The following is a 13,684-nucleotide window of genomic DNA, read 5'->3' as shown; positions in this document are numbered from 1 at the left end:
AAGATTTATAATGTATTAATTGAAAGGCAAATTAGAAAACAGTATTACCATACATGATACCATAGTCTTTTTAAGTTCTATATTCATTTAAAAACTGGAATGTAATACATACAAATGCTAAAACAGGTTATCCCTGAGTGGCAGGATTTGGGTGATTTTTCATTTTATTTTCATTTATCTGTATTTCCTATTTTCCTACAATAAGTTTGTATTAATTATAATGTAACAAAAGTGCATAGACTGGCTGTGCTAACTCCTAGTTATATAAATTAGCTAAAAATATAATTAGCTATCAATCAACAAGTATCAATAACTAAAACCAGATTCTACCAGAACCCTGTGGCTGAGAAGAATGTCAAAAAAAGAAAGCTGGAGACAAAATCTACCTACTTTAAAATATTGTCCACCGTAGCTTAGAGTGGATTACCTATCATCATGGCAAACACTCAGTATGTGTTTACTGCATGAATAATCCTGTTTACATTCAGCCAGGCATTGCAAAAAAGCACTGTATTAAAATTAAAATTTTTTTAAAAAATCTGCTTCACCATTGACCCTTGAATTGCCTGGGTTGGAACTGTCCCAGTGCACTTATAAATGGACTTTTTACAGTTCATTACTGTAAATATATTTTCCCTTTCTTATAATTTTCTTAACATTTTCTTTGTGCTAGCTTACTGTACCATAAGCTATAGCTTAATGTACCATATACTGTAAGAATAGAGTATATGGTACATATAACATACAAAATATATGCTCAATGACTGTTTATGTTATCCATAGGCTTCCAGTTTACTGTTTCAGTCAACAGCAGGCTATCTGTAGTTAAGTTTGGGGGGAGTCAAAAGTTATATGCATATATATTTCCAACCGAATCAGGGGCATGTCAGCACCCCTAACTCCTGTGCTGTTCAAGGGTCAATTGTATTTCCAATTTTTTAAAACTTCCAAGTTCAATAACATATGAATAAATCTGTATTTAAATATAGTGATCAAGAGTATGTCAGTATGGTCCTTTGAAAAGGGTACCTCATGCCTGTACATCCCAGATTACTTTGATCCATTCCCTGGGAATGACTGTGGTTGCATTTGGGTAGGATACATAAAACTCCACTTCCTGTTCAGAGTTCTACTTTAGAAAGCTAAGACATTCTCTCAAAAAAGAAGAGCTAGAGAGAGAGGATACATACACCTACACACACATACACACACACACACACACACACGAAAAATAAAGATTGTATACAGGGCATCAAGAGAGACCAAATTCCAGAGTTTTATATAAATCATGTCCTAGGGACGCCTGGGTGGCTCAGCAGTTTGGCACGCCTTTGGCGCAGGGCGTGATCCTAGAGTCCCAGGATCCAGTCCCGCATCGGGCTCCCTGCATGGAGCCTGCTTCTCCCTCTGCCTGTGTCTCTGCCTCTGTGTGTGTGTGTGTGTCTCATGAATAAATAAATAAAATCATTTTAAAAATCATGTTCTACTCTTTCTATCAACGATTTTCACTAGATTTAATTAGCTTCTTTAAAAAAACTACTTTATGGTGGCACCTGGGTGGCTAAAGTTAGCTAAGCGCCTGCCTTCGGCTCAGGTCATGATCCTAGGGTCCTGGGATCCAGCCCAAGGTCAAGGCTCCCTTCTCAGCGGGAGCTCTCTGTTTTGCCTTTTCCCTCTGCCCCTCCTGCTGCTCGTGCTCTCTCTCTCTCTTTCTCTCAAATAAATAAAAAATAAATACTTTAATTTTATTTATTTGAGAGAGAGCGACTGAGCATGAGCAGGCAAAGGAAGAAGCTGACTCCCCATTGAGTCTGCAGCCACTCAATGACAGGGCCACCCAGGTGCCTCTAAAATCCTTTTTAAAAAACTCTATTTATAGGAATTTGTTCCTAATAACAACTTAAATTTTAATTAATCATATCACATTAAAGACAAAAGATTCAGTAAAGAAGGGTGGTAATGAAAAAAGCTTGGGCTGTGAAAACCAGGTTTGAATCTAGACTATCACTTGCTAGCTGTGCAACTCTGAACAAGTCAGTTAGCCGCTGAGTTTGGTTTTCCATATAGATGTGCAACAGGAATAAGAACTATCATGAAAGTTTAAAGAAATCTAACACAACACTGGATGCAGAATACTCAAATTTTATTTTTCTTTCCTTTCTTCAGGAAATAATATTTTCTTGACTGAGAAAAGGAAGTAATTTCGGAACATGAAATGGCTGGTTATATGGATATGGTGGAGGTCTCTGAATTGCTAAGGTACAATGAAGGGAAAGAATGAATACCAGGGTAGAGGAGGAAACTGGGATAAGGAAGCCACGTGCAGACAGCTACTTGCTACGGCTTGTCACGCTTTAAAACCAATCCTATTCAGTTCATGTGTTCACCCAATCTTCATGTGTCCAGTCTTGTGTCACTACCACTTTCTAAGTAGAAAGTAAAGAATATGCAGGAAAAGGCAGGGAAATCCACCAAAAAACCAAACCCTCCCCCAAAAAGTATGCTCTTAGCACCATCCTGGGGGAGGTTAGGGAGGGAGGCCTAGGGAGGGAGGTTAGGGAGGAAGGTTAGGGAGGGAGGCTAGGAGGGAGGTTAGGGAGGCTAGGAAGGGAGATTAGGGAGGTTAGGGAGGGAGGCTAGGGAGCATGTCTCCCCCAAAAAGTATGCTCTTAGCACCATCCTTCTTCTGGGCTCCACCTTTATTATTCCTACAGCATGTACCTTTCCTAGAAACAGCAATCCCTATGAATACAAATGATGTCCTGTGCAAAACCTTAAACTATCAAATTCTAAGGACCAAGATTGTAGAAAGGTGTAAATGTCTTTTGTTTCATTGGTTTCTTTGAACATATGTATTTAATCAGGTATGGAAACCTTCGGGATTTTATCTTAAAACCACTTAAGGACATAATCAAAAGGTTTGGGTATTGAACAAAGCCGCCTATCTGTAACATATCCTGTTGGCAAAAGTGTCCCATAAACTGGATATAAACAAAATTCTTCTGTTTATTTCTAAGAGATAATACTGTGGTTTTCTGTATCCAACAGTATGCCTTACATACCCAAGGCAATTATGTTTTCTTCCTCTACTCAAATAGAGCATCTGTTGCTAACACAACACTGAAGTCCAAGTTATTTTCACAGACAAAAAAGCAGCTGGTCAAGCTAATCCATCTGCTGACTAGCCACCATCCAGCTTCTGTAAGACTGTCCAGTTAACTTAACCCCTATTGTCAGACTGCATGAGTCAGAACTCCGAATCCTCTTTCAATTAGAATTCAACAACTCTTTGACACCATCATTTGAAATCACTTATTACAGATATAAAAACAGAAAACATGTTTTAAAACTTAAGGACAAAGGTTAAAAATTGGTAGGCTGGATTAGAAAAAAAATAGTTATACAAATTATCAACAAAAGGAGAAAGTTATTTTCAAGTTGGGATTATGAAATTCGTAACAACAGCCAGCAGAACTTAAGTGCACTAGGCACCAAGGATTTTTAAAAATTAACATGATCCTCACAATAACCCTTTGAGGTAAGTATAATTGTTATCTCTATTCTATAGATGATAAAATAGAGACACACAGCAAATTACCCAAGCTCATTCAACTCATAGATAGTAGTAGGACTGAAGACTTGTCTCCAAAGTCATCCTCTTAATAATTTAAAGGCCAAATCCCAGTGCCTTACTATCAAGTATATATTCAAGCCATCCTCACCATTTGCCATTTGCAGTACCTTACTATTTTCCTTACAATGACTAAAGTACCTATTTTCATTGTAACATTCTATAACAGGGAAGAAAAAGCATGCTAGGGGTGTACTATTTACATAAAGAGAAATAAATACACAGTTCATTATCAGTTGAGGTATATAATGGATTCTGCAGTAATTCATGAGAAAGATGCTCAAATTCATAATAAATTGGTTATAAGCATTAAGATTTTAAGCTATAAGACAAATAGTTTTTTATTGGAAATACTGTTTTTTCTAGAAATAGTATTTGATACCAACAAGTGAAATGGCATTCAACACATTTTCTAGTGTTGAGAGGTTGATTTTCAAAGTTATCACAAAGAATACCTAATTCTTTGCTACTACCTCTGAGGAAACTGCATGTGGTACTTGTAGCTACTCAAAAACTCCATTTGGAATGAGACCAAGTTAGTTCAAATCTCAGCCTTATGACTAGTTGTAGGACTCTGCAAGGGCCACAACTTCCCACTCTTTGAGTTATTAAAGTAAGTGATAATGCATGCCCTGGCAAAATATGACGATCCACATTAAAATACTCTTTAAAATTATACTTTACCACACATGGAGAATTTTAGTACTTTGTAAACTTTAAAACCTTATGTTTTCAAAATAAATTACCCTACTTGATTTTTACAGTAACTGTAAAATATTCTTACTTCCACTGCATAAATGAGGAAATAGATTGATCACAGTTAGAGTGATTTGCTCATATCACAGAGCTAGTAAATAGTAGAATGGACCCCAAGCCTCCGGCCTTCCATTTGCCCTGAACTAACGCCCACTCAGCTATCACATGACTTTACTTTAGAAAAGTTAAATAAGGTGTGAAATGTTTTTACAAATTTAGGCAGAGATGTTTTAAACATAGATATATTCAAAACACGAAATGTCATTTTTTACATACGTCTAACAGTCATGGAAATGAAAACTGAGTATTATTACCCAACTGAGTCTCAAGATGCACGCACACAAATCATACTGCACTTCAGTAAAATACTGTAATAGTCAATGCTTAACACATCACTACACTACCCACCCTCCCGTGCCCCCGGGGCTCCTTGGGGTCGGGAATGCAGGCAAAATTAGAGAAAATACTGTTCCAAAAAGTTTTTCCAGTGCTTTCCATCTAATAATAGAAAAGAATGGCCTGTTGGTTATGCCCTTGTTTTTCCCTGCTACATTATTAATAACACTTGTGTTCCCCTCCTATACCGTACTGTGCTTCAATTGCTATCTAACAAAGAGAACAGGATTTCTATGCAGGGATTATGACAACATTAATAACTCTAATTGTATTCAAAACATTGGCTGTGATCTCCAAACTTTCTTTTTCTTTTTCTTTTTCTTCTTTTTTTTTTTTTCTTCTTAATTGAAATGACCAGTTCTGCATATCCTCTCCTTAACTTGTTCGTAAAGTCTACAACAGGCCACCATGACCATGAGGTAACTGTGACCAGCGACCAGCCGGTCGGAGAGGGTGTGGGACCGCTGCCAACTCGAAGTCTCTTCTCCCGGTTCAACTAACACCAAACACCAAGACCTGCTTCCGAACTGGTCACGCGGCGGCGGGGCGCGGGGGGCGCGGGGGGCGCGGGGCGCTGCTTCCCGACCCGCAGCACAGCGTAGGGTGCAGAGACAGACGGCTGGGCGGGGGGAAGGAGCATCGGCCTGGGGCCTGGGCGTCGGCAGGCAGACCCCGCTGAGGAGGGATAAACCCGCGCCCGCACGCGGAGGTTCGAGCATCAAAGGGGGCCTAGGGCGCCGCAGAAAATGACGGAGAGAAACCGGGACAGCTCCCTTCTCCCCCCCTCAGGAGCGGGGCCCGGGGCCAAAGGCCAGCTTGGGTCACCCGGCAAGGTCTCCGCAGCCCGGCGGGCGCTGCTTTGCTCTCACGGGGGAGGGAGGCTGGCGGGGGGAGGTTGGGGGGGGGAGGCAGGTTAGGGAGGGAGGTTAGGGAGGGAGGGAGGTTAGGGAGGGAGGCTGAGGAGGGAGGCTGAGGGAGGTTAGGGAGGTTAGGGAGGCTAGGGAGGAAGGCTAGTGAGGGCGCGGGGCCCGCAGCCTCGCCCGAGCCACCGCCCCCGAGCCCGGGCCCCCGCCCCGCCCCCCGCCCCCCGCCCCCCACCTCGGCAGCCCCGCGCCGCCCTCCCTCACTCACTTTCTGGGAGTCCATGGCCGGGGGCTCTGTCCGCTGGGCCCGAAGCGGCGTCGAAGAGCCGTGCGGCGAGGCGGAGGGAAGTCGGACACGCCAACACCGGCCCCGCGGCCGCCTCAGCCTCCGGCCGCCCCGCCCGGTCCGCGCCCAGCCCGCGCCCAGCCCGCGCCGCCGCCGTCGCGCCGCGGTTGCCAGGGTAAAAGGGCGGCCCGCGGGGGGAGGGGCCGGAGCGCCCGGCGCATGCGCGCTGCCGCGGGACGGGGTGGGGCGGGGTCCGCGGCTGGCGGGGGTGGGGCGGAGAGCGGGCGCGTCGTCCCTCGGGGCCCGCGGCCGAGCCTCGCCTTCCTTCGCGCATCCTTCTCCCTCCAGCCCGCGCCATCGCTGCGGGCCTCGGAGCGGACCACGGGACGTCCCGCAGCGGGGCCCGTGGGGAGGGCCGGGCAAGGACAGCGCTGACCCTTGGGATAAACCAGCCCCCTCCGCCTCCTGCTCGCCGCTAAAGCGCCCCTGACACCGGCTGCCCAGGCCAGACCAGGCCCACCGACCACCGAAAAGGACAGGGCTGGGCGGGGGGGTGGGAGGGGTGTAGTGGAAGCACGGAAAGGCCTGCAGGAACGTCGCAGAGACCGGAGTAGACCGCGGAGCCCAGCAGACCTTTCCCAGAGAGCCCTCCTGGGCATCCTCCTGGATTCTGAGCAGGTCGCTGTCCCTGGGCCTATTTCACCTTCCTAAAAAAAAAGAGCAATAAAAAGTCAATAATGATGACTTTGCAGAGCGTTCTGAGGATTAAATAACGTATTGCAAGTGCCCAGTACAAGAGAGGTCCAGGACCTTGTCCAAAGTCACACAGTTGCGTGGAAAAGCCACCCTCAAAGCCAGATCCCTCTCCTCAGCCATCTTCAGCAGCGATTTCCATCAGTGAGGGGTGGGGGGAGCAGAACCGCACCTGCCTACCTTAGCTCTGCAACAGCGGTACTGAGAACAATGCATGAACAGGGCTGGAGAGTGGGGGAGTGGGGGGGTGGGGAGGGGTCAGTTTTATCCTTTAATAATTTTTAAACTATTTTTGAAGTTTGAAAAAAAAAGTGCCCAGTACAGAGTTAATGGCCAGTAAATTATAACTGTTGGTGGGGAGCTAGAACCTCCTCAGTCTGACCTGAAGGGACCATGCATGCAGTCTGTAGAAAGCTAGGGGTGGTAGGCTTGAAAAGGTTCTTCCTCTAGCAGAAAAACCTCATCCTCCATTTCAATGACTCTGGAGAGGCTCAGAAGAGTTCCAACTAGTCAATCACTCAGGAATGAACAGAAGGGAAATATATATTGAGTACCTATGAGGTACCAGTTCTCTAAACTGAGAATTCAGCAGCGACAGGGCCCTGCTCTGCAGGGAGAGCTTACAATCTAGTATAGGAGGCAGGGGGGGGGGAAATATATATATATATAGTAAATGGACTCAAAGACTTGTGAGGGCTCCATTTTCTATAAGAAGGTCAGGGAAGGCCTCAGAAGTGACCTGAGCAAAATGAGAGAATGAGCCATACAAATATCTGGGGAAGAGCATTCTAGATAGAAGGAACAGAAAATACAAAGGCCTCGAGAGGGCATGAACTCTATTTAAGAAAAAGCATTTATCCTACAAGGCTATAATTGTCTCCATACAATTATACTCCGTATTGTGACTTCTATGCAGGTTGAAATTTCTTTTACTGGAATCTGGATCGCCAGCACAGGGCCTGCTATCCAGTATGCACTCAATAAATCCTTTTTATACTGGACAGACATATACAAGAAACAAGCTGAAGGACACAAAAGGAAAAACAGGGACTTGGCTTAAGCTAGGAGGACAGTGTGCTTAAAGGCCAGGGCCCAGGGGGAGCCTATGTGCACAATTTTATCCTGCAGCTGCATGGAGTAATGGCATGCGAACTTGCAGAGAGATGCTCCGTCTCTTGGTATCACGGGAAAGGAGCCTCCTATCCAAGCCACCCCAGTTCCACAAGGAGCAGTGGGAGCAGCCCAGCACATGGCCTCTAGTGCAGGGCTGCGAGCATGAAGGCCATTCTCCGCATTGCATCTGCACTGTCCTCACTGCTGCTGAGTCAGTTTCCCATAAGGGAGAAATGCAGCCTGGGGACTGGAGAACATTAGAGGTCAAACTGCCTGACTGAGCTCCCTAGCCCTGTCCCTGCCTTCTGCTATGGGACTTATCACTAGGGAAGAAACAGCATTTTGCACTGTCCCCAGTTCTCTTGCTGCAAGGACTTGACTTCAGAGAGCAACTCCTGGGCACTTTATGACTGATAGGTATAACCACAGGAGGAGACAGAAAGAGGCTTTGGAGACAGCAAGTCGCAACTGAAATGTGATCACCAGAATACTGTCACAGGTCACATCCTGGGAGCTCACTCCTGGCTCCTTGCCTCCTCACTCCTCTGGTTCTTTCCCGGCAGCCCAGCCAGGAGCCTGCAGCTTTTGACAAGATCTCTGCTTCATTTGACTTCTAACTTTGCCAGATCTCCCTTCCTTTCCCTTCCTTCCTTCCTTCCTTCCTTCCTTCCTTCCTTCCTTCCTTCCTTCCTTCCTTTCTTTCTTCTTTTTCTTTCTTTTATATATTTTTTAAAGATTTTATTTATTTATTCATGAGAGACACAGAGAGAGAGAGGCAGAGACACAGGCAGAAGAAAGAACAGGCTCCATGCAGGGAGCCGGATGTGGGACTTGATCCTGGGATTCCAGGATCACTCCCTGGGCTGAAGGCAGGCGCTAAACCGCTGAGCCACCCAGGCATCCCTCTTTTATATTTATTTATTAGAGAGAGAGAGAGAGAGAGAGAGAGAGAGAACGAACAAGCAGGGGGAGCTGCAGAGGGAGGGGGAGAAACAGGCAACCTGTTGAGCAGGAAGCCTAGGACTCTGGGATCATGACCTGAACTGAAGGCAGATGCTCAACTGACTGAGCCACTCAGACACCCCCAGGTCTCTGTTTCTTTAGGCAGATTGACTTCCCTGCCCAGCTCACCTGGGCTTTCTGCTTGCCCTGGTTCCTGTCTCTTCTGGCTGTGACCTCCATTGTCCCCAGCCTATACAGGCCCTCTGGCAGCAGCATGCACCTGGCTGGGCACTGAGTCTGCACCCCCACCCCATTCCCGCTGCTTTGGGCCCATGGGCAAGTCCTTTGCCTTTTCTGTACTTACCTTTTCACAGCCAAGTTGATTTGGCAATTTTCAAAAGTAGCTTTACTAATAGAGTAAAGCCGCTGTTCTCAAGCATAATCCGCAGACCAGCTGCATCAGCACCACCTGGTAACTTGTTAGAAGGGCAAATTCTCAGCCTTCACCCCCCAGCCTTCATCTAGGTCAGAAACACTGGCATGAAGGTTCAGAAATCCGTATTTTAACAAGTCCTCCAGGTGATTGATGCCCACTAAAGCTTGAGAACCATTGAACTAAATGAAAGCAAATTGTTTAAAAAAAAGAAGCAGCAACTACAAAGGCATAAAAACAGCTGTTTGAACCTTTATGTTTCTAATTCTAAGATAGCATATCTAGCCATATGTATTTATTTTATTGAGGTTCCTGGGCCTCTAGGAATACCTTTCTGAGGAAATGTCAAGTTAGAATAACCTTATGTGAAGAGTCTGGCAAAATTGTCTCTTCCAGAAGCCAGAGTCCCCTCATAAATTCTTGGGATGCTCCCATCTCCTGGGAGGGAAAGTTCCTTCCCTTAAGTGTTGCCAACAGTGTTCCCCTTTGAGAGTCTGTATAGGGCCATGGGCCCTGAGTCAGCAGTCTGAATTTACATCCTGCCACCGTCCCCTACCAGCTGTGTAGCCCTCAGTGAGTCTTTCCACCCAGATAAGCCTCAACTTCCTCATCTGTAACAGTGATGAGAGTAGTAGTCATTCCCAGTTATGCTTATTGTGGGGATTAAGGAGATTACATATACAAAGCGCCGGGTTTAGTACGAATTTAACAAATGGTAGCTGTTACTATTATTACATACATCATCTCCTTCTGTGCCACCCTTGGATGGGGAAACCCTCTTAGTCTTTGGGGCCTTAGGAGTCGTATTCTCGCCTCTAACTCCCGTTTTCATTGTTATCCTGGATTTTCTGAAGCATAATCACTGGCCAGATGCTGCTCTTGGTTGAAGCTCCAAATCTCCACCTGTTTCTCCCTGTTAATATCTGACCTGAGTCTTAGCATTCACCACCCAACCCAGGGAAACCCTGAGTTTCTCTAAGCATAAGTTTCTTCAGTTGTGAAAGCAGCATCATAACAGTACCACCTGCACAGTTTTTGGATTGATTAAATGAGATAATTCACGTTAAGAGTTTCACAGCATCTGTCATGTAGAAAGTATTCAAAAAATATTAGCTGTCCTCTCTTCCTAATCATTGAAACCTATGTCTTTTTTTCCCCCTGTCACCTTCTGACTAAAACAGACTCAACCAAAAGTCCTAGAACCCCCTTGAACTCAGAGTACGAAGTTCTGGCCCTAGGAACTCATTTTAGACATTTAAGCTCTCATAGGAGGGAAAGGATGATTTGTTCCTATGTGAGCTCGTGCTGTATGGGGTGGTCCAGCTCCATACCTGGGGGCGCTGTAAGCAAAGTGGGATGCAATCAGTGCACACAAACATGACGGAAGGGCCTGGGAGGCTTATGAGAAGAGACACAATTAAAAGCGCCTGTGAGTATTTAGCCTGGAAAGGAAAAATCTCTCATGCCAGGGAGGACATGATCATTTACCTCAAATCCCTATAGGGTAGTTGTATGGAAGAGGCAGGTGACTTGTTCTCTAACATTTCACACATAGAATTAGACCCAATTTATGGAAGCTACTAGAAGATGCATTTCCAATCAACAATAAATCCAACTTTCTTGATAGCCATACACAACTGGAATGGGCTTTGGTGGTGAGGTCCCTATCACTGGAGGTTTCCAAGCAGGGGCTAGGCATGTGCTTTGCAGAGCTTTCCTAGGGGGAATCAGGCAGTGGAAGGGTAGATGGCCGAGATAACTTTTTTCATCTTTCCAAACCCTGAGAGTCTGTCATTCTGCAAACTAGAAGCCATGACTATTCATTCCATTTCTGACTCAGCTTTGCAATTGTACTCACCTCTGGAATGTGCTCTGAATCTCTTCTCCCCACCCCCATTCTCATATGCTCCATTGCAGGAGGCCCCTCTCCTTCCTGGGTCAGGGCTTGAAAGGGGCAGTTAACTAAACTGTAGCCATTATGATGTTGCTATGTCACAATACCTTCTCCATGTATTATGGCTTGCTTTATGCTAGGCACTGGAGACACCGAGATAAGGGAAGTCTGGAAGACACAGGTGTTTCCATCAGAGCCTGCCTTGGCTCTCGAAATGTCTCTAGACTCATCTTGTTCAGGGAATGACCAAGGACAAAGCAAATTTATCGGCCTGTATATTTCTTCATTGTGAAAGGATGCTGCCCCCCGCCCCACCCCACCACCTGGTCCCTCCAACACAGAGTTGTTCTCACTGTTCCTATGGTATGGAATAGTATGGGCCAGATTGAGACTAATTGAGACTTGGAAGATAAAGGGCCATAGTGAATTGACCACTGGCTAAGCACCCAGATTCTGATACCAGACTGAATTCAAATGCCAAGCCTAGGGGCACCTGGGTGGCTCTGTGGTTGAGCATCTGCCTTTGGCTCAGGTTGTGATCCCAGGGTCCTGGGATTGAGTTCCACACCGGGTTCCCCGCAGGGAGGCTGCTTCTGCCTCTGCCTATGTCTCCACCTCTCTCTGTGTGTCTCTCATGAATAAATAAATAAATAAAATATTTTTTTAAAAAATGCCAAGTCTACCACTTACCAGTTGTGTGGCCTTGGGTGATTTGGTAACCTCTTTGTACGTCAATGTTCTTATTTGTAAAATGAGGAGTATTAACAATACCCACCTGAAACGGTTGTCATGAAGATAAATGACTATGTAAAGTGCTTACCTAGAATAATCCCCGATTTATGGAAAGTACATAGTATATGGTAGCTATCAATTATTTTTATTTTTTGAGGAAGAGAGCAAGAAAAAGAGCAGGAGCAGGGTAGTGGCAGAGGGAGGGAGAGAGATAACCTTAAGCAGGCTCCACTCCCAGCATGAAGCCCAACGAGGGACTCCATCTCACGACCCTGAGATCATGACCTGAGCTGAAGTCAAGAGTTGATCACTTGACTGACTGAACACCCAGGTGCCCCTATCAATTATCATTTTCTAAAATAAACCATTCTCCTGAGCACAGCACCAGGAAATAATGGTGTCTGTGAGCCCTTCGGTATTACTGTGCTCTTATTGTCAGGTTCAGATGGTGCCATGTCAGCATGTCCAAGGGAAATAAATCTCTTGAAATCCACCTCTCACTCTGCAGGGCACTATATGAACTTTTCCTTAGCCATAGGAGTTTTCAAAGGCTGGGGGTGACAGGGGGATGACAGAACCAAAGCTGGACGGGGGAACGTAATACCAGCAGACATGAAGGGAAGACAAAACCCTCTCCAAGCCAAGGAAACAGCATGAGCGAAGTTGGGAACCAAGAACTACTCTGGGGAATGGAGATAGGAGATGAAATGAATGGAAATAGGAGCCCTCAATGTCCTGATACCGGGGAAGTATTAGGAAAACATTGGAACATCTAAGTCATGGACTGTTCTGCAGCATGAAAAATTATCTTTATGAAAACTACATGGTAATGTGAGAGAACGCTTGTATTACAATTTAAAAACAAAACAAGGGGGCAGCCCTGGTGGCTCAGCGGTTTAGTGCCGCCTACAGCCCAGGGCCTGATCCTCGAGACCCAGGATCGAATCCCATGTCGGGCTCCCTGCGTGGAGCCTGCTTCTCCCTCTGCCTGTGTCTCTGCCTCTCTCTCTCTCTCCTCTCTCTGTCTCTCATGAATAAATAAATAAAACCTTTAAAAAATTTTTTCTTTTGTTTAGTTTTAACTTAGGTACAGTGACATCATATATAAAGCACAGCCTGGTTTCCTGTTATCAAATACTTTTATATGCTTACTTTTCTACTTATATAACAGTGAATCAGGGGTGCCTGGGTGGCTCAGTTGGTTAAGCATCCAGCTCTTGATTTCAGCTCAGGTCATGATCTCTGGGTCTTAAGACTGAGCCCCGTGTTGGCCTGTGGGCTAAGCGTCTGCTTAGGATTCTCTCCCCCCTCCCTGGCACACTTGCCTCAGCACATGGTTCCTCTCTCTCTCTCTCTCTCTCTCTCAAAAAAAAAAAAAAGGTGAATCAAAGAGTGGGGGGATTGGTGAAATAAACAATGAGGATTAAAGAGCACATTTATCATGATGAGCTCTGAGTAATGCATACAACTGTTGAATCACTATATTGTACACCTGAAACTAATGTTAACACTGTATGTTAACTATACTGGAATTAACACTAAAAAACTTTAAAGAATCAAAGAGTAGTAAATTGGCTTTGAAATATAAATTCAAATTTGGCATGACTTACTCATGATTTTTTTAAAAAGGAAAGGAGTGGAAAGAGAGATTAGTAGGGGTCAGATTGTTGTGGTCTCTAAATTCCAGGCTGGAGTATTGGGATTTGAGCATGTTGTAAGTGGGAAACCACTTACAAGTTTATGAGCAAAGAGTTATTTTAGGAAACCTGATTTGGCAGGAGGAATAGGAAGGGCATGAGTGGGATGCATCTGGGGTGAGGAGTTGACTGGGGACCCAGAGGCTCAAACATCTCCCTTCTACTCCCTATCCCTTAACCTTCTGGGG

General features: G+C 45.3%; 1 protein-coding gene and 1 long non-coding RNA gene across 10 annotated transcripts in view; one reads left to right on the top strand and one right to left on the bottom strand.

The window, feature by feature from the left end:
* Nucleotides 1–11,113, bottom strand: part of FSD1L (fibronectin type III and SPRY domain containing 1 like) — a 72,666-nt gene extending 61,553 nt beyond the window's left edge. For 8 of the 9 annotated variants that reach the window (XR_013388205.1, XM_077912777.1, XM_077912779.1 and 5 more), the window contains exon 1: nucleotides 11,032–11,113. Coding sequence is in view for 8 of the 9 variants with exons in the window: in XM_077912777.1 (XP_077768903.1) it covers nucleotides 11,032–11,085 (54 nt within the window). In the remaining variant the exon portion in view is untranslated. Of the gene's footprint in view, nucleotides 1–5,914; nucleotides 6,560–11,031 lie in introns of those variants that run through there. The other variant, XM_077912778.1, reaches the window with a different exon arrangement.
* Nucleotides 1–13,684, top strand: part of LOC144322590 (uncharacterized) — a 70,999-nt gene that overhangs the window by 55,329 nt on the left and 1,986 nt on the right. The window contains exon 2 of the long non-coding RNA XR_013388207.1: nucleotides 2,167–2,259. This is a non-coding gene — a long non-coding RNA (uncharacterized LOC144322590). The remainder of the gene's footprint in view (nucleotides 1–2,166; nucleotides 2,260–13,684) is intronic.

The sequence above is a fragment of the Canis aureus genome, chromosome 10 (genome assembly GCF_053574225.1).
Source record: "Canis aureus isolate CA01 chromosome 10, VMU_Caureus_v.1.0, whole genome shotgun sequence".
Classification (NCBI taxonomy): domain Eukaryota; kingdom Metazoa; phylum Chordata; class Mammalia; order Carnivora; family Canidae; genus Canis; species Canis aureus.
The sequence above is the reverse complement of the archived record's forward strand: the minus strand, read 5'-3'. Positions and strand labels throughout refer to the sequence as shown.